The sequence below is a fragment of the Corvus cornix genome, chromosome 28 (assembly GCF_000738735.6).
Source record: "Corvus cornix cornix isolate S_Up_H32 chromosome 28, ASM73873v5, whole genome shotgun sequence".
Lineage (NCBI taxonomy): Eukaryota > Metazoa > Chordata > Aves > Passeriformes > Corvidae > Corvus > Corvus cornix.
This window is the reverse complement of record NC_046356.1, coordinates 4,125,304-4,150,013: the sequence shown is the minus strand read 5'-3', so window position 1 is coordinate 4,150,013 and position 24,710 is coordinate 4,125,304. Positions and strand designations below refer to the sequence as shown.

At 57.2% G+C, this 24,710-nt stretch overlaps 2 protein-coding genes across 2 annotated transcripts; one reads left to right on the top strand and one right to left on the bottom strand.

Annotated features, from left to right (window-relative positions):
* The first annotated feature begins 3,049 nt into the window (after positions 1 to 3,049).
* Positions 3,050 to 6,362, top strand: LOC104697412 (4-galactosyl-N-acetylglucosaminide 3-alpha-L-fucosyltransferase FUT6-like). Its single transcript, XM_039566001.1, has one exon. It carries the CDS (start codon positions 3,504 to 3,506, stop codon positions 4,734 to 4,736), a length of 1,233 nt encoding a protein of 410 aa, XP_039421935.1. The 5' UTR covers positions 3,050 to 3,503; the 3' UTR covers positions 4,737 to 6,362.
* A 1,845-nt stretch (positions 6,363 to 8,207) lies between these two features.
* On the bottom strand, positions 8,208 to 23,813 carry NRTN (neurturin). The gene is given in 4 exon segments (XM_039566019.1): positions 8,208 to 11,310; positions 11,312 to 11,466; positions 12,525 to 12,798; positions 23,750 to 23,813. Coding segments are annotated over 3 exon segments (696 nt in total). The 5' UTR covers positions 12,772 to 12,798; positions 23,750 to 23,813; the 3' UTR covers positions 8,208 to 11,016.
* Between the last annotated feature and the right edge of the window lie 897 nt (positions 23,814 to 24,710).

Sequence of the window (24,710 nt, the reverse complement as noted above, 5' to 3'; positions counted from 1 at the left end):
AGCTGAGCCGCCAGCTCCGGAGGGAGCTGGAAGAACGGGGCCCAGTTCGGGCTGGGAGCTGGGGTCACATCTGTGGTGGCTGATGGAATCACAGCCTGGGGTTGTTGGGGACAGGAGTTGGGCTCGATGGTCCTTGTGGGTCCCTTCCAGCTCAGGAGGTTCCATGGAGCAGAAGAGTGAGGTGGCCAGCGCGGGTTTTTAGGGCTGCCGGAGGGAACCTCTGCCTCAGGCACTCCTCGCTCCCACCACACCCACAGCTGAGCCTCAACCCTTCAAACCCTACGGCCTCCTGAATGTTTTCCAGCCCTTGGCCACTTTTTGGTTGGGGTTTTCTTTGGTGGAGACCCAGCGCAGACAACTGACAAATCACCCTTAATCCACCTGAGCTGCTAAATCTCCTGGTAATCCCTCCCCAGCGCTGCTCCCCTCCAACAGCCCCTCTTGGGCCCATCAATCAGCTCCTGGGTGTCCATTCAGGGAAATCCTCTTCTTTGGAAAACCTGGGGACCTCCCACAGCTTCCCTGTGACCCCGGAGAGGGGTCAGTGCTCTGAGTAAACTGGTGGGGAGGGCAGGTCCTCATATTTATGTGGAAACCCATTAGCTGGGAATATTTTGTGGGTTGGAAGCGGAGGCTGGGGGCGATGGGAGGGCTGCAGGCAGTGCTGGAGCTGCCCCTGAAATGCCCCAACACGCCCTGGTTTGCCCTCCACGCTCGTGGCTGGGTTATCCAGCACGTTCTTAATGCCATGGAGTGAGAGAAGTGGGTGCTGAAGGTGTTCAGAGGGGAGAAAAAGAGAGCTGAGAGCCTTCCCTGCTGGATTTTAAAGCCAAGCAAAAGCTCCCAAACCAACCTGGATCCCTCCTGGCTGCTGTTTCAGCCAGCCGGTCCCTCTGTGGGTGATGTCCTGTTCCAGGCCCAGGATAGATTTTGGAGGTGTTGTTTCAACCCAACCCTGATTCCATCACATGCTGATTACTAAATCCTGAGCAATGTGGGATCTTGGCTCCTGACCTGGGAAAGACACTCATGATGATTTCAAGGAATGGGCAGGACAGGGAGAGCCGGAGGGAGCAGTGTTGGGCTGCTACTGGATCAGGGAGGGGAGGATAATTGTCCCAGGGAACACAGCTTTTTGTTGAACTTACAGATAGACCCGGGCACGCTGCAGACACACAGCCTCCCTGATTCCCAAAAAATGCCATGATTCCTCCCCAGGAAATGCTCCACGAGGAGCTGAGATCCTGGAAAATGCACAGGACCTGTGATATAACAAAGACAGAGCAAAGCTGAGGGGTGCCTGGGGATGAGGTCTGGGCCACTCCAGGAGCCTGAGGGGATGTGGGTTTGGGGGATTGCTGGTGCTCAGGGCTGGCTGCCAACCCCAGGCTCCCATCCCAGTCTCCCAGCTGACATCAAAGGGCTCTGGATCAGGCATTGATAAATTCGTTCTTAATGGCTTCATCTTTTTGATCTGCTGTTCAAGAGCTGTGCCATGAGCCTGGAAGACCAGGAACCCATCTCTGGATGCCAAGCAGGGCATGTGGGCGCAGGGCGAGGCACAAACAGCGCTCTGAGCCTTTGGGACCTGTTGGTGTTGTGGGGTTGAGCCCCTCCCTTCTCCCTGATCCCCTTCCCTGATGCTGGAAACCCACACATGAAACTCAGCAGGGTGAGAGCTCCTATTTCCATTTATTTCTGTCTGCAGGGAGAAAGGCTGAGGGTGATGAGGGGCAACCTGTTCGGACAAGCCCTCCCCATCCTACCCACTGGAGCTCAGCTGCATGCTCAGGACTGGCTCCACGCCGGAATTTGCCTATCCATGATTATCTCCCACAACATCTTTGTTCTTGGAAAGCCTCAGCAAAACATTCTGAGGAGCTGAGCAGGGAGCAGTCGGAGACCACAGCTGTGAGTGTCCAGGCAGAGCTCCCTGGTGAGTCTTCACAAAGGAATTCTGTGTTCCTCCCACTGCTTTGCCTTCCCCAAAGTGACTGGAGCAGGGAAAAGGAGAGTTATTCCCGGGTAGGCTCTGCAGAAGCTTTCTGAAGGAACTGAGGAACAGAGAAACCTTTTTTGAGTTAATTTTAGTGCCAACACTGAACTCCTTGATACCAGCAGAGATCTCTGAGACCCTTGGAGCCTCTCTTTTCCTGGCATGGGGCGGCTGATGAGATAAACGCTGCACCTGATAATAACACCTAATGGCTGCTTTACATCCCAGCCAAGCGTGGCTGAGCTCAGCACGGGATCCATTCACTGTGGCCATGGCAAAGAACCGACCTCTCCATGTGCCCCCGTGATGGATGAGGCCTCTTCACCTGTCCTCAAACGGAGAGGAGTTTTGGGTGGGATATTGGGAAGAAATCCTTCCCTGGCACAGGCTGTCCAGAGAATCTCTGGCTGCTCCATCCCTGGAAGTGTCCAAGGCCAGGTTGGAATAATTTGAGGTAGTGGAAGGTGTCCCTGCCCATGGGATGGAACTGGATGAGCTTTAAAGTCCCTTTTAACCCAAACCATTCCAGGATTCCTTGATATTTTTAATAAATATTTTTATATATATCAATATACACATAGAAGATATATATAAGAATACATAAAACAGAGTATATTTATATTTAAATTAAAAGAATAAACATATTTGTATACTCCTTTATGCATGCCTCTATATATTGTATAGAAGTAAAAAAATATACATTTATATACTGTATATCCCATGGTATTTTATGTGTATGTGTTACATATATATGTATGTTTATATATGTATGTGCATATTTATATATATAATTATGTTATATATATCTATCTAAATTATACAGATAGGAAAATACACAGATATAAAACTGCATATAAAATTTATGTGCTATGAACAGCATTTTATATGCATATAAATGAAATATATACAGAAATGCACATATGTAAAACTATAGCTATAAAATCTATATACCACATATACGGTATTTTATATGTATATAAATATATTCATTTATATTTGATATCTATTATAGACGTATATATAGCACGTATAGTATAGTACTTATATTTATGTAGTATTTATATTTACACGGCATATATATTTTGTTGTAATTACAACATATTTCTAGAGAATAGCTCTCTAGAGAATGGATCTCTAGAGAATGGATCTCTAGAGAATGGATTTGTCTTTAGACACGATGAATTTCTGTGTTACAGATTTACACCGTGTGTGTAACGTGTGCATCTATGGCGGCCAAGCCAAGATGGCCGCCCCTGTAGGCCGAGGCCTTCAAGGCCTGGTTTCCTTCTGGGACAAGCGGAAGCCATGGCTGCTCCTGGTGGCCAATTCCAGCCGAGCAGGTGGCCCGATCCCGACCCAGGATCACCGGCCTGTCCCATCGCAGCGGGAACAGCCAGGAACACGAGGGGCCAGGCAGGAATGGGCGGCTGGGTCTGGATCTGGGAGCATCTAGGGTCTCTGTGTGCCAGCTCCAGCGGCCCAGGGGGACCGTCCCTTCGGCTCGTCGATGTCCCCCAGGGCCCCACGCTGTCCCTCCCCACCGAGCTGTGACCCCAGGGCCTCCTCTCGTGTTCCCTGGGGTCCCTGTGCATCCATCCATCCCCCTCCTCCTCCTCTCCCAGTGCTGTTTGCAGATCCGCCCATGGAGGCCAGGGAAGGATGGAAGATTTCCTTCAAGAAGCTCCTCAACGTTCTCCTCTTCAGCGTCATCTTCAGCTCCTTCCTCATCATCTCCCTTTGTCCGTTCGGGAGTTTGGAGCCGGAGCATCGCTACCCCGTTCCCTCTGTCCAGACATCCCAAGGGTGTGGGAATGTCAGTGCCGTGCCCAGGGGTGGCCGCAGCCTGACCATCCTGCTCTGGACGTGGCCCTTTGGGTCCAGCTTCAAGTTCACCGAGTGCTCGGAGCTCCTCGGCATCCCGGGCTGTCACTGTCACTTCACCACCAACCGCAGCCGCTTCTGCCGGGCGGATGCCGTGATCCTGCACCACCGGGACGTGTGCAGGGACAGGGAGCGCCTGGCCCGGCTGCCCCGGCTCCCAACCCAGCCCTGGATCTGGCTCAACATGGAGTCTCCGAGCCACTCCTCAAACCTGAGCGCCATGGACAACCTCTTCAACCTGACCATGTCCTACCGGCGAGACTCGGACATCTTCGTGCCCTATGGGGAGCTGCAGCTCCTGGGGCAGCCCCAGCCCGTCACCATCCCACACAAGTCCAAACTGGTGGCCTGGGTGGTCAGCAACTGGCAGGAGGAATCCCACCGGGTCAGGTACTACCAGGAGCTGCGCAAACACATCCCTGTGGATGTCTATGGGAAGAACCACACCCCGCTGGCCCAGGACGAGCTCCTTGCCACCATCTCCCAGTACACCTTCTACCTGGCCTTCGAGAACTCGCAGCACCAGGATTACATCACCGAGAAGCTCTGGAGGAATGCGCTGTCCTCCGGCACCATCCCCGTGGTGCTGGGGCCTCCTCGGGACAACTACGAGCGCTTCCTGCCCCCTGACTCCTTCATCCACGTCGACGACTTCGGCAGCGCCCAGGAGCTGGTGCGGTTCCTGTTCGAGCTGGCCTGGGATGCCGAGAGGTACCGGGGCTACTTCCAGTGGCGCCGGTGGTTCCAGCCGGTGCTGGGGACGGGCTGGGCCCGGTGGCTCTGCAGGGCCTGTCACTTCCTGCACACCACGGAGCCCTGGTACCGCGCCGTGTCCCACCTGGCCGCCTGGTTCATGTAGCTGCTGGTGGCTCGACCGCCCCTTTGTCCCCCTGCGATTTCCCTGGACGCACTGGGAACAAGAGGGACAAGAGGAGCATTGAAGCAAACAGGGACAAGGAAGTCATGGGGTGTTTATGTCTTTGTTTTGCTGGAGAATGGAAGAGGGGTTTGGGGTGGGTTTGGCTGCTCCCTGAAGAACTCATTTCACCAGAGTTGCTCACCTTCAGTCCCTGTGGACAATTCTGGAGCAGCTCCAGAGGTGGCCAAGAGGGGAAGGTGGAACAGCAATTCCCATCACAAACCTGTCCCAAGGACTTTGAAAGGGATGGCACTGCCAGGCTGCTGCTCCTGCTGCAGGGGGAGCTGGCCCCGTTCCTCTCTCCCGATTCCTCTCTCCCAGTCCCCCAGCCCCACCCTGGCCACCTTTGGGTGCTGCCTCAGCACATCCCTGGCACCTCCACTGGGCTCTCTGTTTTCCCAACTGCTGATCCCCGAGCTGAGCTCTTCAAAGGTCTGTCCTGACCCCAGGGGTTTTCCATGAGGGAAATCAGCTCCCAGCCCAGCAGTGCACACAGGGATGCAATTGTTTCCTCCATCAGCAACGTTTCACAAACATTTCCAAGAATTCCAGCTGCTGTTCCTCCTGCAGTCATTCCGTAGGACCATCCACAACCCCTTGTTTTACCATCAAAGATCCCTTATTTTCATCACTTTCCCACCTTCGTTTTTCCTCTGCTTTGGTTGAACACATAGATCAGCACAAGCCAAATGGAGATTTTTCTCACTGGGAGTTAATTTTGAGAAGCTCCAACAATGAGGTCCAGCACTCTGAGCATCCCATTTCCTGCCTCGTTCCTTTTTCCATTGCAAAATGACCAAAGGAACACTGAACATCATCTGGGAGCTGTGAGTTCTAAACTGGGGCTTAAATGAAACTGCTTTACTTAAAGCAACAAAAATTTGCCACTTACACTATGGAAGTTGACAACACACACCTCATCTCCGTGGAATTACACCCAAAACCATCCCTGATCCCAACACATCCCAACTTCACTTTTCTTCCTGTGACCGCTGTTTTCATCCTTTTTTTTTTTTTTTTTTTTTTTGTGCTCTTGGAGGAGTCAGATTTTCCAAGCAGCCCTCTCCTGCTGGATCATTAAACTTTAATTTGTCCATTTTTAATATTTATTTCTTTCATTCTGGACTGACTGGCAGCAGGATTTGGGTTTCCCTTGGTTTTTCTGGAGCGCGCACACGCCGTGCACGCGCACAGGGGGAGATTTATGGCTCTCCAAAGATTCCTCCTAAAATATTTACAAAGTGGAGCTCGGAGCGGGAATGTTTGACTCGGCCGTGGCTGTCAGGCCTCTGGGTGGCATGAGGGGGGAATATAAACAGACCTTTTTTTCCATTCCCAAAAAAATACTATAAACCTTTTGTCCTTTTTTTTTTTCCTTTCCCCCTCCCGTTGTTCTCAGTTTTCCAGTGCCAGGTTTGAACCTATTTTGGAGAGAAAATCAAAATAAATTCTGTTTTTCTGGACAGACTGGGCTGGGAGTGATGGTGTTAAAGGATGGGGATTTTCCCCCTTCCCTTTCCCCTTCCCCTTCCCCTTCCCCTTCCCTTTCCCCTTCCCCTTCCCATATTTCACATGTTTTTCCCAGAATTGTCACATCTTTGAGCCAACCCAACTGGAAGCTCCTTTCCCAGAAGGGCCAAAGCTGATAATTTCTGGGTCTTTCCCCAAAAAAACTCAAATTCCCCAATTCCCCTTTTCCTTGCCCATCCCCACTCCCATGGCGGGGACTGACCATCACTCAACCATCGTGAAAGAAGAGAAATCCGTAGAATCCTTCTTTTTATTCCCACTTTGCCGCGAGGATGGAACAGATCACACCCGAGTTCAGGTTTACTTAAAAAAAATAATATCAAACAGCTTTTTTTGGTTTTATTTTCTTTTTTTCTCCCCCCCCCCCCCCCCAAGGTTCAGGATAAATGGTACAAATGTAATAAATGTAAACTGCACTTGGCACCGTCGGGGTCAATAAATAACATAAAAAAGGGAGCGAGCGCGGGAGGCGTTTGGGAGGCGGCGCTTTGGGATCTGAATAAATAACATAAGTTACTTCCAATAAATAGCAGTATCCAAAATACAGATGCATTGCATCCACTTCTGCAGCCGGGCCGGGCCCGGCGATTCTGGAGGGGGAACGGGATAATCCGGCTGTTGCCGAGCGGAGCCGGGGCTGGGCCGAGCGCTCCCACCCCGCTCCCGCCGCGGTGCTGGAACAGGAATCCTTTCTTCCCTTTTCCCCCTTTTCTACCTTTTTTTTCCCCTTTTCCCCCTTTTTTCCTTTTTCTCCTTTTTTCCTTTTCCCCTTTTTTCCTTTTCCCCTTTTCCCCTTTTTTCCTTTTCCCCTTTTTTCTTTTTCCTCCCTTTCCTTTTATTTCCTTTTTTCTCTTTCCCTTTTTTTCCCCTTTTTCCTTTTTTCTCTTTTCTTTTTCCCTCCTTTTCCCTTTCTTTCTTTTTATTTTCCTTTTTTCCCTTTTCCCCTTTTTTCTTTTATTATTTTTCCTTTTTGCCCTTTTTCTCTTTTTCCCTCTTTCCCTTTTTACCTGATCTTCTTTCCCCCTTTTCCTTCTTTTCATTTTATTTATTTTTTCCCTTTCCCCCCTTTTTTTCCTTTTTTCTCCTGTATCTTTTCCCCTTTTTTCCATTTTTTCCTCCTTTTTCCTTTCCCCCTTTTTTCCTTTTCCCCCTTTTTTCTTTTTTCTCCCCCCCTTTTTCCCTTTTCTCCCCCCTCCTCTTGGGCCTCCCCTTCGAGGCCACGCTTTGTTTAGCCCAGAAGGAAAACACGTGGCAGCCCCGTTCCCAATTTACAAGGGGCAGCAAGCTGAGGCCCTGAATCCCACCAAAATATCATTTGTCTCGATAAATTGGGAAAATCCGTTCTCCCCAGCAGGATCCTGGAGCTGTTTAAACCCAGAACGTTCCCTCTGCGAGCGCTTTCATCGAATGGAAACGACGATGTTGGACCCATTTCCCCCCTGTGGGTCCCAAACTGGGAGCGAGACCCTGGGAGCAAATGGGATCCTGAGCGATTTGTGGGATGTGTGGATCTGATCCGGAGCTGGAGCTGTGGCACATCCTTCCCCAAGCACAGCGTGTCCTGATGGAAAACCCACCGGAAATCCCAGAACTCCCCGTGGCCGGGCTGGGAGAACACAACCCTCGTGCTTTGCGCTGTCACAACCACCAGGATCGTTTTAAACATCTCCTCGTGTTCCCAAACCTCCTGCTCTTCCAAACCCTCCTCTCCCAGGAGGAGCTGCAGCCCCACACAAGCAAAAACCCAACGCCAAAATCCCCTCAACAGCTGTTGCACACTGGCTATTATTATTAATATTGATATTAATATTAATATTAACCAGCACATGGGATGCTGAGGAAGAAGCCAGATGAGATTCTGCTGTGGCTTTGAGAAGGGAATTTTCCTTTTTTTTTTGCATTGTAGACATTCTTCCGGACAGCTCCAGCTCCGATTACAGCAGAGGGGGCTGGAGAAATGGAAAGCATCAGGGAAACCTCAGCCTTTTATTGCAACCACATTTCCAGGGCCGGGTGGCAGCGGAGTGGCGCGGGATGGCACCGGGAGAGCTGGACGAGCTCCATGAGGAGGAGGAGCCCTGAAGAAGCCATGGAAGCAGAATCCATCTTTATGGCCACACCACGATGGCCCAGCTCATCCCATTGGGGAGTTTTGTGGCTGCAAATCCCAGCTGTTCCCAAAAAAACCCAGCAGGAGCAGCGTGAGGCAGATGGAGAACATCCCCTCCACACGGGCTGGAGCTCCACTGCCAGCAGGGGGAAATTAAAAAAAAAAAAAAAAAGAGCAGAAAACGATGGATTGGAGCTATTCCTGCTGCTTTTAACACACCATTGCATTGAGTCAGGTTTTCTTCCTGGTTTTGGGGGCTCCAGGCTGGATTTGCACTGGGAATGGGGGGTTTGGCAGCTGCGAGGTGTCCCAGCCCAAGCCCCCACCCTGCTGCTCCCTTGGCCCCTCATCTTCCTGCTGCTCCCACAACCACCCTGGCAAAAGGATGATCCCTTGGGCTGGGTGTCTGTCAGTCAAGGCACCCTAAATCCCTGGATTCTGCCAAAAAATGTCCAAAACCGGGGTGCAAACACTCCAACCTCTCCCTGTGAGCAGAGGCAGCTCCTGCTCCAAGTCCTCCTCTGCAGCAGCAGGTCCTGCACTGCCTCCACACCACCTTCCCTGCCTTTATTGCTCTGGTTCCATTTCTTTTTTCTTACTGCAACAAAACTAATTTTAGTTTTATAGCAGCGAGACCTGGAAAGCACCCAAGCCCTTGAGAGGACAGTTATTATTATTATTATCATTATTATTATTAGATTTGGGTGCTTTTTTCTTCTTAAACTCAAGTGAGCCGCTTATCCGCCGAGAGCCCGGCGCGGCTCCCGCTGCCCATCTGCCATTCCCATCCTCCAGATGATTATTTTGGGCCACTTTTCCCATTTCCAGCCAAAACCAGGGCTGCAAAGTCACACCTTGCTTCGGGAGCTGCACCTGCAGCGTGGAGTTTATCCGCTCCCAGTTCCCATTTCCCGGCTCTGGGTTTCACACCCCACGCCCGCGGCTGCCTCCTGCCTTTCCCAAAATACAGGGAAAACTCCGTGTTACAGAGTCCAGGCTGCCTTCCCAGGACGCCAGTCCTGCTGAAGGATGGTGTTTATATTCCTCCACTACACCCTGGCTCCGCTCAGCCAAGAGCTGCGTTTGGATAAAAAGCAAGGAAAAAAAAATCCCCACCAGCCTGGCCCTGTGTGGAGGTCGGGAATGCGGCTGGAGATGCTGTCCCCCACCCCATCCCAAGGGATCCAACCTGCTCCCCCAAATCCTGCAGCACCATCCCTGCACTGCTGGGATCACCAAACCAGCCCTCCTCCTCCTCCTCCTCAGGATGAAGGCACAAGGGATTTTCGCCCCCGTTCCACCGGAGAGAGGAGCCGCGACGCCGGGGGGGTGGCACACGGAGTGTTTTCCCTCACGTTGGTTAATGCCCAGGACATGACACCAATATTCTCCTTCTGTTTATGATTTGCTTTTTCTGGGAAGGGAGCCAAGGGGAGAAAACCCATCAATCCCAGGCAACAAATCGAGCCTGCCCAGGGAACGTGAGAGGCTGCGGGCTCATTTATTTCCCCACAGAGTAAACAGCAGTGACACTGCTGTAAATGCGAGCGGAGCCAAACCCGGGCCTGAGTCCCCTCTCCCGCAGGATTCCAGCCCTGACCAGGGGATGGGGGATACTCCCGGGAGAGCCGGGGGGATTTTAGGAGATGCCAAACCAGGGATGCTCCTGCCCACGCCGCCAAGTGCTGCGGCTCTGCTGGTGGCCCAGGGAGGTTCTGTCCTCTCCCTGGCGGTGGCCGGGCTCCGGCCCAGCTGCCCGTGGCAGGGGCACGGGAGGTTAATCCAGTTACTTCAGATTATCCCGAGTTTAAAGAAGAAAAGCCCCAGGGCTGCAGGAATGAGACGACAGCAAAAGGGGCACAAGCCAGAGGGAGTCAGAGCCACTCACAAACCACTGTTGGTGCTTCTGTGCCCCCAAACACCCAGATCTGGGGGGGCTCAAATCTCCCCCAGCAGTGCAGGGTGGTCACAAAACCCTGGGAAACCCCAAAGCTACAGAGAGAAGGACTCAGCTCCCACCCTGGGGCCTCACAGGGCACCTGCAGCTGCCTGACACACCCCGAACCTGTAATGCACCCCAAGACACACCCCGAGTGTGCAGCACACCCTGTCCGGTACCACCCAGCACCGGCACCGCTCACAACACCCCCTGCGCTCCACCACACCCCAGCGTGTGCCGCAGCCGGGTGCCACACCCTGACACAGAACCCCTGGCACGTGCGGGTCCCCCCGTGAGGGTACCGCGGCCTGTGGCACGTGTGGCACGTGTGGCACGTGTGGCACGTGTGACGCACAGCACCCCCCGTGCACACCGAGGGCTGCACGCGCCCTGTTGCACACCCACTGTCACCTCAGCGGCGCTGGCAGGGACCCCCGGGCCACTGGCAGAGGGGACAGCAGCCTCGAGCAGCCGTCACCCGCTCCAACCACCTCCGCCGTGGCACCGGCCACGTCTCTAGTCCTGCGCGGCGAGCGGGACGGTGACACCGAGGGACACACCAGCGGCTCAGTTCTCCTCCTCCGGCCGCTCCAGCCTCCATCCCGGTCCCTCTGCCACAGCCTCGTGCCGGGGTGGCCCCGTCACACGCAGCCGCACTCCTTGGCCGACAGCTCGTTGACGGTGTAGTAGCGGTTGTAGGCATCCAGGAAGGACACGTCGTCGTCGTAGGCCAGCGGCCTGCAGCACGGCCGGGCCCGGATCTTCTCCTTCCGGATCTTTCTCCGGCTCCTCATGCTCTTGAGGGAGAGGTCGTAGCTGCGCACGGCGGCCTCGCAGGTGCCGCTGCAGTAGCGGAACAGAACCGTCTCGTCCGACTCGTAGCCCAGGCCCAGCTCGCTGACGCTGACCTCCAGCTCGCGCAGCTCGCAGGGTTTGGTGGCGGGCGCGGGCGCGTTTCCTGCGGCCGCCGGAGCGAGGGAACAGCGGCAGCTCGTGCCCGCCCGAGTTCATGGCCTGGCGGTAGCGCTCCACCAGCGCCGAGATCAGCTGCCGGATCTCGCCCTCCGTGTAGCTCTCCAGCAAGGCGCTGTCTGCAAGAGGAGGGCATGGGGTTAGTGGGTGTCCCCCCGGGGTGTGGGTGTTACTGGGCTGGGTGGAGGGGGCCTGAGATGGGAGATCCTCCATGGATGAGGATCTCAGGATCCTCCAGCATGGAGGTGCCTTGGGGTGGGTGGATAACCTCAAGATGGAGATTCCCTGGGGTGGGTTAACGTCCACCTGAGACAGGAGATCCTCCATGGATGGGGATCTCAGGATCCTCCAGGATGGAGGTGCCTTATGGCAGATGGATGATCCCCAGGATGGAGATTCCCTGAGGCGGGAGGACATCCCCCAGAATGAAAATTGCCTGGAGTGGGTGAACATCCCCCAGGATGGAGGTCCCTTGGGGCAGGTGGATTTGGGGAGAAACACCAATAAATTTCATATTTGCACAGTTTCCCTCTGGCTTGGGAGCCCCAGGGCCCCAAGGGCTGCCCCCCAAGACCCCAGGGCCAGCAGCCAACACCCAAACTGTGCCCAGCCACCGCTGGCAGCACCCACGTCCCTCTGTCCCAACCCTACATCCAGGGTTATTCCAGCTCAGCTCTGCAGGAGGCACAGGAAAGACAGAGGAAAGCGTGGTTTGACAGCTTGTCATCGATTTCCAAATTTCCACCCAAAAAAAGCAGTTCCTCTGGTTTGGAGTCAAAACAAACACGTGGGGATTTCCAGCCCTCAGGGAGCACCGAGGGGCGAACAGGGGGAGCTGCTGCCGTGCCCTCATCTTCAGCTCCTGTTTGACATTTTCCATTTGTAAAAAATAGCACGGAACTAAAAAAAAAATTACCAAAAAGAGGCATTTGGAGGGAAAAAAAAGCAGCTTCTTCTCAGTAAACGAGCTGTTTGAATTTCCCTCTGTGGAGAGCTGCCGCGTTCACACCGAGGTCTGGTGCCCAGTGCTCCCCGTTTGCCCCAAATTTTTATTTAAACCCTCCTAAAGGGGACATTGGGATGCAGGAGAGGGCAGGGAATGACCCCACAGGGATCTGGGGGCACCTGCAGGTCCGGGGGGGGACAGTGACCCTGGGATGGAGGAGCAGGAGCTTACACTGGGCCAGCAGAGAGCCGTGGCGTTGCAGGGCCCGTGGGGATCTCCGCAGAGCCGCCGGCAGTGAGGAGGAGGAGGAAGAGGAGGAGGAGGAAGAGGAGGAGGAGGAGGAATCCCGTGAGGAAGATGGCGAGGAAGGCAAGGGGCTGAATTCCCGGCTTCCGCTGAACATGTCTCTACAAACTAAAATGGATAACATGGAACTGAGGAGCATCGATGCAATGGCTGCACACTTCCATACCTTCATCTTAGAGCAAGTCAGAACATTGAAACTCTGCAAAACAGGCAAAACAAACATCCTTAATGCGCGCCCCGAGCCCCCGGAGCCCCTTCCCTCCCTCCCTCCCCGCGGCTCGGGATGGGGGGATCTTCCCATGGGATCCCCGGCATCCCCTCGGCTCCAGCCCCTCCCCTCCCCTCCTGACACCGGCACCGGAGCTGAGATGGGGAAACTGAGGCACGAGGGGCAGCCCAGGGAGGAAAAGACTGGGATGGAGCAGGGCTGTGACACTCGACCCCACCACCTGAGAAAGGGCCTCTGGCTTCTTGCAGGCCCATAAAATTTTAGGAGAGCGGTTCCAGCCTCGCTGCACGTCTCATAAAAAAGCCTCCCATTCCAGCAGCCAGAAATTCTGGCCCCCACCCACTCGCCTGTGACCTTTCAAAAGACTCAAATCCCAGCTCCAATGTGCAAAACAATAACAACAAAGTTATTCCAGGCTTTGCCGTTGGTTTCTTTTGCTCTCAAAAGCCTCAGACCAGCCCCGTCCAACCTGGCCTTGGACACTCCCAGGGATGTCGGTGTTTCCACTCGTTTTTCCTGATAAATCTAAATCCAGCGCCTCCATCCCCGCAGACCTTTTTTTGCTCACAAAAAATGGAGCATTTGGGGTTCTCTGATGTCCCTCACTTTTCACGCTCTTGTTTTTTCCCATCTCTCTTGTTTTCCAGCCCCACTCCCAATTTTTCCAGCAGACTCTTGGGATTTGTTTCCGATATTCACTGACTCCTTAAAGCTCCTGGGGTCATGAGATGAGGGAGAAAAGTCAATTTATTTTTTTTTTCCACCCTGAATCCTCCTTGCTGAGGGGTTGAAAGAAGGAGATGCCAAAACTTTTAGTGCTGATGCTTCAAAGCAGAGCACCCAAAAGACATTATATTCTAAGTGTGCCATAAATTTTCCGTCGATTCATGTTTCCGGGCATTGATTCATTATTTTCCAGAGCTCAGCCTCAAGAATGGATGAAGCCACGGTGTGGCCGAAGGATTTTTGGCAGCACAAAACACTTGGAAAGACGGAGGCCTTGACGGGACATCAGAGAGAGCTTCCACCTGCCACACACTGTTTACTTGAGTGCCTTACATGGGAGCCAAGCTGCTTTGAAATCCCGGCTCCTCATGACTCATCCCGCAGGAATTAAACAATTTCCATCCAGGCGCACGGGGCAGCGGCTCCAGAGGCTGCTCCTCCAGCAGCAGCTCCGGCTCAGCGCCGGGTCCTGCTCACAGGATGGGGCTGGGTTGTCCTGGAGGGGATGGGGGTGGTGGAGAGACAGGCCATTCCCAAAACTGCCTCAGACCTTCCCCAAAACTCCCTCAGATTTTCCCCAAAATTCCCTCAGACCATAAGAAAAACTCTCTCAGATTTTCCCCCAAATTTCTTCAGATTTCTCCCAAAACTTCCTCAGACTGTCCCCAAAACTCCTTCAGATTTTCCCCAAAACTTCTTCACACCTTCCCAAAATTGCCTCAGACCTTCCACAAAACTTTTCACAAGCTCCCAAAATACTTTTCTGGGATTGAACCTTGCCAAAAAGCATCGCTGTGTCCGGCACTCCCGCCCAGGGCGGATGCTGCACTGGGAGTACTGGAACCTGCAGTGCCCCTGGATCAAACTGGCCCCAAAATGCCAAAAACTGGCCCCAAAACTGGAAGCATCGAAAGGAAAAAAAGCCCCAAACCCTGATCTGAGTGGACCTGTTGGATTTTCCAGCAAGTGGGTGCATAAAGGAGGGGAAGATGTCCCTGTCCCCATCCCCAGCTCTGCTCCGGGGACAGGGAGTGCCACGATCCCCTTGGCCGGGGACAGGGGCACCTCGTCCTCGCTGGCAGTGCTCTGAACGCCGAACCCTCCGGCGGCCACAGCGCATCCGCAGCTCATCCCTGCTCCTCCTCCTCCCCCTCCAGCTCTTCCCACTCCCCGTAAGCAGAACCAGAGCGGAGCTGGGACACATGGTTCTGCTTTGCCTCAGTGAAATCCAGCCCAGCGCCAGCAGCTCCAGAGCTCTCCCCACAGCTCCCCCCGGACTCCCCCAAAGGGCCAACCACAGCCCAGGCAGCCGCTCAACCCTGGGGTCCTGCTCCTCTGGGAAAGGCTTTGGGGCACTCCTGGGTGAAGCAGGACCCTGGAGGGAACGGCAGAGCCGGACCCAGCCCCACGGGATGGGGGCGAGGGAGATGGGATGGAGGAGAGGGAGATGGGATGGAGGAGAGGGAGGTGGGATGGAGGTGAGGGAGGTGGGATGGAGGAGAGGGAGGTGGGATGGAGGTGAGGGAGGTGGGATGGAGGAGAGGGAGATGGGATGGAGGAGAGGGAGATGGGATGGAGGAGAGGGAGGTGGGATGGAGGGAGAAGGAGATGAGATGGAGGAGAGGGAGGTGGGATGGAGGAGAGGGAGGTGGGATGGAGGAGAGGGAGGTGGGATGGTGGTGGGGCAGAGGAAGCTCCAGCATCCCCGGAGCCCCCAGGCTGAGCAGGCTGAGCTCCCTCGTTCCCACACTGCCATGACATTTACGTTTGGGCTGAATTACAGCAAGTTTGGTTTACATCTCTCCCAACAGCTGGAGAGCAAAAAACCCACCCCCAACCCCCTCAACATGGGGAAAATAATAAGGAAAAGCATCCCCTACTGAGGCTGCGGGATGTGGATGGATGGGCCAAGGGCACCCCGTGGTGCCGGGGGCGATGCCGGGGATGGCGGCCACACCAAGTCGTGGTTGGAGAAGGAAGCCTGGGGAGTTCCCATCCAACGGAGCAGCCCTTGCCGTGGCCCCATCCATATTCCCACCATCTCATAGAATCATGGAATCCCAGACTGGCTTGGGTTGGAGAGACCTTAAAGCCCACCCAGCGCCACCCCTGCCACGGGCAGGGACACCGTCCAGTGTTCCAGGCTGCTCCAAGCCCTGCCCAACCCAGTGGAAATTTTCCCTCATTTTGGATTTGGCAGAGCCAAACCAGCTCCAGCTGCTGAGCACTGGAGGAGGCACCAGGACAAGGCAGGAATTTTGGGACATTGACTCATCCGTCCGCTCCATATCCACATCCCACATCCCGGACACCGAAGGGCATCACCTTTGGGAATGAGCAGGCACAGGACCCCCAGAGCCGCCCCAGCATGGCCAGACCCCCACCTTGAGGAGGAGATGCCCTGTCCCATATTCCTGAGCTGGGAAAGCCCACGGAGCAAATCCTGCCAGAGAGGGGTCCGGGAGCTCTTCCAGGGGGAAAAAGAGCACAGGGCGGAAAAATCCCAATTTGTGCCAGGCCAAGGGGCACCTTGAGCCATCCCTGCGTGCCAGGGACAGCATCCTGTGCCCGAGCCGAGCCGGTTTGCACGGGCAGAAGCCAAATCCCCCGGGACGGAAATCCCGGCACCAGCGCATCTCCAGCGCCCCCAACCCAGAGACGCCGCGGCCACGACCCTCCTGTCTCTCCCCACCCCCAGGAGCTCCACCCAGACTCATTTTGGGGGCTGAATTCCTGCACGGAGCCCTCGGGACAGACTCCGGGGTGGTGCTGGACCCGTCTCACCGTGTCCCGCGGGATCCCCGTTCCCTCCACCCGGCACGGCGATGGGATGCGGGGAGGCTGCCGGCCCGGCGGGATAAATCCATGCCCTGGGAAGCTGCGGCGGAGCCTTTGATTCCTTCCCCGGAGGTCTCGCGTGGGCTTTCATGTCATTAATTAACGGGATCCGCAGCGGGCGCCCGGCGGGGAGGAATCCGCTGGATGCGGAGCCGAGCGCGGGGATTTCCGCTGCCGCGTCCCCTTGCTGGGACCAGTTCAGCCCCAGTTCAACCCCGGCTGGGCTCAGCTCAAGGGAAGATAATGATGCTGCTTCCCCTCCAGCCTCGGCTTCCCTCGGTTCCCCCCCGTGCCTGTCCCCGGCGCTCGCCGGGACCCGCCGGGGGCTGGGAATGCGGCTGCCATAAAATCCGCAGGGAATAAAAGCGCGGTTTGGTGCAGCGCAGCTCCCTGCAGCATCACCCAGCGCGGCCCGGGGACACCCGGGGGGTCTGTGCAGAGCCTGGGGACACCCGGCCGAGATCTGCCCCCCGACACCCCCAGCTCTGAAAAACACCACTAAACCCAGCACATTTCGGGGATATTTATTCCCTTTCCAGCTAAAAAGCAGCCGAAGTGTTTAAAAGTCGTTGCGGGGACATGGGTGGTGTGGCCCCAGTTTGTGGCCCCAGTTTGTGGCCCCAGTTTGTGGTCCCAGTTTGTGGCCCCAGCCCCTGGTCCCAGCCCAGTGTCCCCACCGGGCCCGGCAAGGTGTGACAGCCCCGCCAAGGTCACCACGGCTGCAGCAACACAAAAACCTCCCTAAGCCGATTCCGTCAGGTCTAAGCAGCAGCAAGGGCCGCCCTTCACGGGAAGAGGTGAGTAATTAGAGATTAATTGCTGATAAAATCCCTCAGGGTACTGCCCGGCGCCGCAGCGGGAGCGGAGCGTGGCTCGAGGTGAGGTAACACCGACACGGGGAATGAGGTGGGAATATCTGCAGGAAAAACCCCCTGCAGACGGATCCCGTTTGCTGAAGGGCAGGGAAAATCAAATTACATGGCTCGAAATTCCACCGGACCCGGGATGGTTTGTGTGGCCGTGGGGGAAATCAGGGGTAGCACCAGCCAAGGACCCTCCACCTGCTGCAGGGCGCCCTTGGGTGCTGCTGTGCTAACCTCCCGCACCCCTGATGCCGCTTTTCCGGCCCAAATTTCCCCTCTCGTGCCAAAACCTGGACTCTAAACGTCAATTATTTTTGGATCCGAAGTGACGCTCCCGCCCCCCCCCGGAATTAGTAAACCTTCCGATGCCAAAAAGGGGCGGTTTGTCAGAGGAAACTAATTACTGTGGCTTGTTTGAACAATCCCAGTGCCTCGGGAAAGAGGGTTAAAAGCTTAAATTTTGGCAGCGAGATGGAGCCCAGGCCCCAGATGTGCTTTGCTCTGGGCCCATTTCAACACCGCTGGTATCTGAGAGCTGCCACGGCTGCGCTGGGGGCAAAATCTCCTTTTTCCCAAGAAAGGAAAAGCCCTCGGTGGGATCAAGGAGGGAGAAATACACCAGAGGCAGGAGGGCTGCAGCGACAGCGTCACCTCCCACAACACAGCTTGGCCACTTTCCCCTTCCCTGTTTTTTGTAGGGTTTTCCTCCCCTGCGGATTCCCCAAATCCCTTGGAGCGGGGGTGGGGTCACTGTGCTGCAGGGTGCCTCAGTTTCCCCTTTGGAAAAACACCCTGGGAGCACCTCGAAGGACTCCAGGTATTAATTCCTGATTTTCCCAGGGTTCCACCTCTGCCTTTTCCACAAGTCTCAGCTGTGCTGGCCCGATCCCTTCAGCTCCCACCTTAATAATTCCCATTCTCATCCCTCGGGAAACAGATCCTGCCCTGACCCAGCATCCCTGCAAGCAGGATGGGTGGGGCGAGCCAGGAAGGAGCAGTGGGATGGGCGAGCTACATCCCTGCGGGATGAGCATCCACCTGCATCCCTCCGCAGCATCCTGAGCAAGCAGCACAGGTGATGCTGACGCCTCCTCCAGCGCAGAGCTGGGAATTCCCCCGCTCTTCCCTCTCTTCTCCCCACAGATCCCAGATTCCCGGCTGCACAGAGGGAGCTGGCTTGTCCCGGCGCCCGCCGGGGATTAGGGCACTTTGCTGAGGGCACCAGCACCGGGGCGAGGTTTGCAAATCCAATTTGCACTAAACCCTTCCAGTGGGTTTTGGCCAGAGAGCGGACTGGGATCCCATCAGGATTTACCGTCCGACTCCAGCGGCAACTGCCAACATATTGAACCACTTAGCGCTGCTCTGGAGCGAGCAGATGAGGAATTCCGCCCGGGACAGCAACAGCAGCGCTCTGGGAATGGGGATTTCAGCTGGAGGGAGCTCAGAACCGGGAGATGCTCAGGGCTGGAGGTGATGGGAAGAGCTGGAGGGTCTCCGAAGGGCAGCAGGTCACACAGATGGACCTTGGCACATGGACATGGCGATACCATGGAGAAGGACACATCCCTGAGCTCTCCTGTCACTGCAGGGAAAACCCGCCGGGATCCCTCAGGGATGAGAGGATTTCCACTGGGAAGAGCCACACGGTTTCCAAAAAAGCAAAGTTTTCCCTCCGCTCCCAGCCAGGACGTCGGTGTGTGGGGAGAGCCGTGGCCACTCTGCCCTTCCCACCCCGCTGCCCTCTCCCTCAGCTCCAGCTCAGACCCGATCGAGCTGTGGGTAAAAGATTGGGATCATTTGTCCTGCTGCCATGAAAACACCAATTACAATTGGAACACAGCCACCCAAATCCTGCCCGTGCTCCTGCACAGGAGCTGCCACCTCAGCGAGAGGAGGGCAGGTGACACAGACAGGGACAATCTGCACCTTTGCTCCCCGTTTTCTGCCTTTCCCAGACTAGAAGCTGCTCACAGCAACAAGAAATTCAGGAAAGCGCTGCTGGAAGATCGTGGCATGGCTGAAGAGCTCTGGCAAAACATGGATTGGGGCATTTCTCTGTCACTGCCCGTGGGAGTGGGGCTGGCAGCCGGTCCTACTGCAGCTCCTGTGCTGGTGGTCAGGGATGGAAAACATCGACCGTCCTCAGATTCACTGCCCAGAGCAGCTGTGGCTGCCCCATCCCTGGCAGTGTCCAAGGCCAGGTCGGACAGGGCTTGGAGCAACCTGGGATAGTGGAGGGTGTCCTTTCCCAAGGTCCCTTCCAACCCAAACCATTCCAGGATTCCATGATCTGCTCTTGGAGACAGGTGGGGGGCCAGAACCCCCCTCTCCTCCCCACCCCTCCTCTGCCAGGGAGCTCCCACCACAAGTGATGCTTTGCCAGGGCACAGCCCAACATTCCCCCTCTGTCTGTGCTCAGAGGGTTCACACCACCCAAATCCTGGCTGGATCCTTCCAACCTCCCCCCAGACTTCTCTTGGGTACCAAACAGGTGGGTTTTTCCCCCAGTTCAGGGTGATGCTCTTGGTGCCCAGCCCGGCTCAGAGGAGCTTCACTGCCTCCCACGTCCTCCCCCATGTGCGGCGGCTCCAGAGCTGGCACTGTCCCTCCCAGCCGCCTCCGAGGAGCTGCTAAGCCTCAAAAATGTGCTTTTAATAAGCCAACAGCACTTAACGAAGACAGCAGCTGCTCTGTTAAATCAGAGGCGAGCCCTTCCTCCAGGGAGGACAGGATGGGTGTTCCCAGCTGGGACCTCTGGTGTGAAGGTGTTTTGGTTCACACCCAAGGTTTGGGCTGGCTTTGGTGTCCCCCTGTGTTGCACGAGGACACAGCGTTGGTGACTGGCCAGGGAAGGCTGCAGAGAGGGAAAAACCCAGGGAAAACCAAAAAGCCACTCCAGCACCTTGCTGGGAGCATTCCCTGCCTCTTCCTCCTGGCACAGCTGCAGCTTGGGATGGATCCGACAAGGATTTGGGATTTTGGCTTGCAGACTCTGCTTTGCTCCAGGGCAGCAGGACTGGGGGCTCTGCCCTGTGTCACCGGTGCCATTGGCCACCAGATGCCATCACCAAATCCCACAGCCCTGGTATGAGTGACAGCAGCAGCAATAAATACACCCTGGGCTCCCAGGCAGCTCCTTCAGCCAAAACCAACATTATTAACGGCAAAAAGGCCCCCACGAGTCACGGGGCTTGGTCAGTTCTGCATCGCTGTCAACGCCAGCAAGACCCAGACATGGCAACCATGGAGGAAAGTCGGTTTTCTCCCTGGGAAGGACCAGGGCTGGGTTTACAACCACCTCTAAACCAGGCCAAGATTTAATTGAGGGACTTCCTGAAGCCTGGAGCCACAAAACCAGGACCCTGCTCCTGAATTAGCTCCACTCTCAGTGCCCTGGAGAGCTCCGGGATTCATCCCCCTGCCCCAAGCACCACAGATCCCTGTGCTGCAAAAAAAGCTGCTGAAACAGAGAAAAATGCAGCTCCTGCTTTGGATTATTGCAGCCTGGGAGCGATGCTAAAGGAGGGACTTTCTCTCCTGGGATATCTCCCACTGCGGGGCCACCGACCCCTCGGAGCGCTGCGAGAGCCGGGCAGCGCTGCCCTGCCTCCCTCCCGGCAGCCACCAGCCCTCCCCGCCGACACTGGGCTTGGAAGCAGTTCAAAGGGAACCTTTGCTGCGGGAAAGCAAATTAAATGTGGTTCCATCCAAATGAAAACGCTCCGGAACCCCGGCGCTGGTGCGAGTGGCATCGCCTGCGAGGGGCTGCCGCGGCCTTTGAGCAACGGCAGGAGGAAACGCTTTTTGGAGAACAACGCGGTGGCAAAGAGATTGTTTCAATTTAGCTCTGGGGTGCTGGGCTACAAAGTGAGCCCGTTTCGAGTTTCGTGAGGGAGAAGCGGCGGGAATGAAGCTGCTCACGGCATTTCCCTTCCCAGGGCAGTCGCAGAGGGGGCGGCTTCGCTCCAACGCGCTCGGGATGCTCCGTCACGCGAGAGCAGCAGTGCACCACGCCTGGCACAGCCAGGAGTGAGCTTCTCTTCCTCTCCCCCAAGTTTCATGGGTAAACTCTACTCCAGACTGGCCAAATCCCAGAAAAATCTGAGTTGGGTGGGATTTCTCCAGTCCAGACAGTTAATGGTGGAGCTGGAGCAGACGGGACTGGACCGAGGGACTGGACCACCCCAGGCTGCACTCCTGGGATGCCAAGTGATCCCAGGCAAGGTGGGACAGGAGGGCCCAGCTGTGCCCAGGTCCTCACCCCCTTCCCAGGCATCTGGAGCTCTGGGAGCTGCCAGAGTGGGACCACACGATGCTGCCTCGACTGGCCTTGGCAAAGCTGCTGGAAGCAGGACTGTGCACACGTGCTTTAGCTTAGACCAGCAATGAAATCGCCTGTGGCACTGGAGGGGAAAACCCCACTCCAGTAAGCCCCACTCCAGCAAAACCCTCACCAGTAAGATCCACACCAGTCCTATACTACTGCATCTCCTGTGATGGGAGCTCACACAGGGCCCCAGGACCCTCCCTCCCCTCAGCATCTCCCTCCGGCTGAGGCTCAGCCCTGCTGAGCTGCTCCATGGGCAGGGGTGACATCAAGAGGCAGCTGCCAGCTCCTCGTGCCCCCCAAACCCACCCCTGTGAGGGCACAACATGGCTCAGCACGACACAGGGTGGGGAGAAGACGGGGCTCTCAATGCCACCTCCCTGTGCTGCCCTGGGGACAGCCAAGGTGACACCTTCTCTGACCACACTGGGCTGGGCTGCGTTTCGGGCTCATGAGAGGTACCCTGACCTCAGAAAGGGGATATTACAAATCCTACATCCATCCCTGCAGTCCCCCAAAGGTGGAAATCAACCCCAAAGTGCATCCTGGAGCCCCAGCGCCCCGCAGGGCCCAAGGGAGCTCCAGAGGGAGATGGAGCGCGATGTGATTCATGGCACTGCCGTGGGAGGGCATCCAGGGCCGCCGCAGCCGGGCCCAGCACCACCCGCCCTCGGCACGGGCACCCGGGGGTGCCCACCCCCCAACGCCTGCGTGTCCCCCCGGCCGGGCCACAGCAAACTGGAGCAGCTGCTTTTGTTTCCAGCCCAACCACGAGGCCTGGAAGGTGCTGGGCTCTGCCCTTGAAAACCCCGGAGGAGCCTGGCCCTGGTGCCGCATCCTGCTGCGAAGTCGCTGCGGCCACGCGAAGCGGGAGGGAGAGCTCGGCATTCCCGGGATGCGCCACACCTCCCGTGCGCCTTCCTGCGGGCAGCACCGAGCTGGACCAGCGCTGAGCCAGCCCTCCGACATCCAGCGCTACCTAAAAACTTGGGATGTAGGAACAGGGAAGTCTAATCCTTCTCCACAGCCCCGGAGCTGCCGGGGATGGAGGCGCAGGACGAGCCCGGAGCCTGCGGTGACACCGGGGACGCTCACACCGGGGCACGGCCACGAAGCAAACCCGAGGTGCAGCATCTGCAGCCCGCAGTCAGCGCCGCAGCGGGCGGATTTGGGTCGGAACCAAAGGGTAAAACCCAAACCCAAGCTCCCACACCTCCTAAAATTTGGCACAGAGATGCCCCTTCCCTGTTCGGTTTCTCTGCCCTGTGCCAGGCAGAGGCTCGGCTGCTTCTGCCACTAAACCCAGGAGCACCCACAACCACGAGAGGATGAATTTGGGATCCACTGCGATCCCGCCTTTAGATCTGGGATCTCAGCACACATCCAGGATTCACACGGCACTTCCAGCAGGCACCAGCCCCTTCTCCCGATGGGATAAACCGTGCCCTTCACCCAGCGCCTGACTGCGGATCAGCTCCCGGAGCAAGGATGGGATTTAAATCAGTGCTGGCTACAAGCTACCATATATGTGCAATAAAGACACCCGAGGTCTGGCTTGTTTTGTTAAAGCCTTCGTGGAGACCGCAGCGAGAGGGGGAAATTCCCTCCCTCGAGGATGGGGGGAAATTCACCCCCCAGCCCCAGCTCAGCTCTGGACATGGTCACCACTGCGGCGCGGCCGGAGCTGGGAGAAGGTGACGGGGCTGGAGATGCCGGCTGGAGATCCTTCCGTTCCTTAAACTAATATTTAGACAGGACCCATCTCCTCCCTCCCGCGAGCGCTCCGCGCCCGGAGCCGTCCCGCGCCGTGTTTGTGTTCCTGCGTGGCGGGACGGGCTCCAAGTATGAAGCAAAGTCCTGCGGCGGCCGCACAGGCCGCCCCGACCCCGGGAGGGTGCTGGGGACCGGGGCCGGGGTCCCCCCGCTCCCCCCATTCCCGGGGGAGCCCGAAGGCTCCGGTTCTGCCCCGTTCGGCGGTGGCAGCATCCGACCCGCCGGGCGCGGGCGGCGGGGAACGGCGCGGGTCCCCCCCGGGGAAAAGAGGCTTCACCGGGACCCCGGAGCCGCCCCCGGTGCCGCAGCGCCGGCACGGGGCAGGAGCGTCCCGGGCCGGGCAGGTGCCCGGGGCCGGCGCTGCCGAGCCAGGGCCGCCCGCGGCGCTTACCTGGACGCCGGGCCGGCGCCGGTGCGCGGCGCTCAGCGGCGGCTCCGTGCCGGGGCACGCGTGGGGCCGGGGGTCGCCATGGGCGAGCGGCGCGGGGCTGGCGCGGGTCTGGCTCGGCTGGAGCGCGGCGGGGGGGCTCGGCCACCGCCTCCTCCCGCGCCGGGGGGCGGGTTTGGAGCCGGCCGGTTCCCCCGCCCCGCCCGGTCCCGAGCCGGGCTGCGCTCCGGTGCCGCTGCCGGTGCCGCCGGCGGTGCCCGTCTCGCCCCGCTGCCTCCCGGTGCCGGTCCCGCTGCCGCCCGCGCCCCGCAGCCAGGCGAGTCCGCGCCTCCCCCGGAGGAGGCACCGGCTGCTTCTCGCAGCGGAGCCGACGGGGCCGCCCGGCCCCGCCCCGGTCCCTCCCGGTGCCGCCCCGGTCCCTCCCGGTGCCGGTCCCGCCCCGCCCGGGCTCAGCCAGACGCGCCGACACTGCCCCGGTGCTACCAGCCCCGAGCCCCGGTTCTGCCCACGGCATCGCCCCGCTGCCCCGGTTTCCCACCCTTGGACCCCTCGGTGCTGCCCCCGGAGCCGGTGCCCGCCGCGGGCAGCGACCAGCCCGGGCCCGGTGCCCAAATGTCCCCTCGCAGCGGTAGCCAAGGCCCCCGGCCATGGGCATCCCTTCCACGTTACATGGGGGCATTTTTTAGCCGGTCTGGGCAGGGCACGCCGGGGCTGCCGGCAGCTTTCCGGCTCAGTCGCCTCTCGGCTCCCACACGGGTTTCGCAGAGTGAGGACCCGCTGGGAGCGCGGCAGGGTCACCGCTTGGCACGGGACAGGCTGGAGATCGATGCCAGCCGGGACAGGCTGATGAGTGCATGGAATGAGTTGTCTGGAGATGAGGAGTGGTTCTGCGCTTTCTGTGTAAGAACCAAATTGCTTGGTTGGATTCATGGAGTTGTTCCAGTTGGAAAAGCCCTCTCAGACC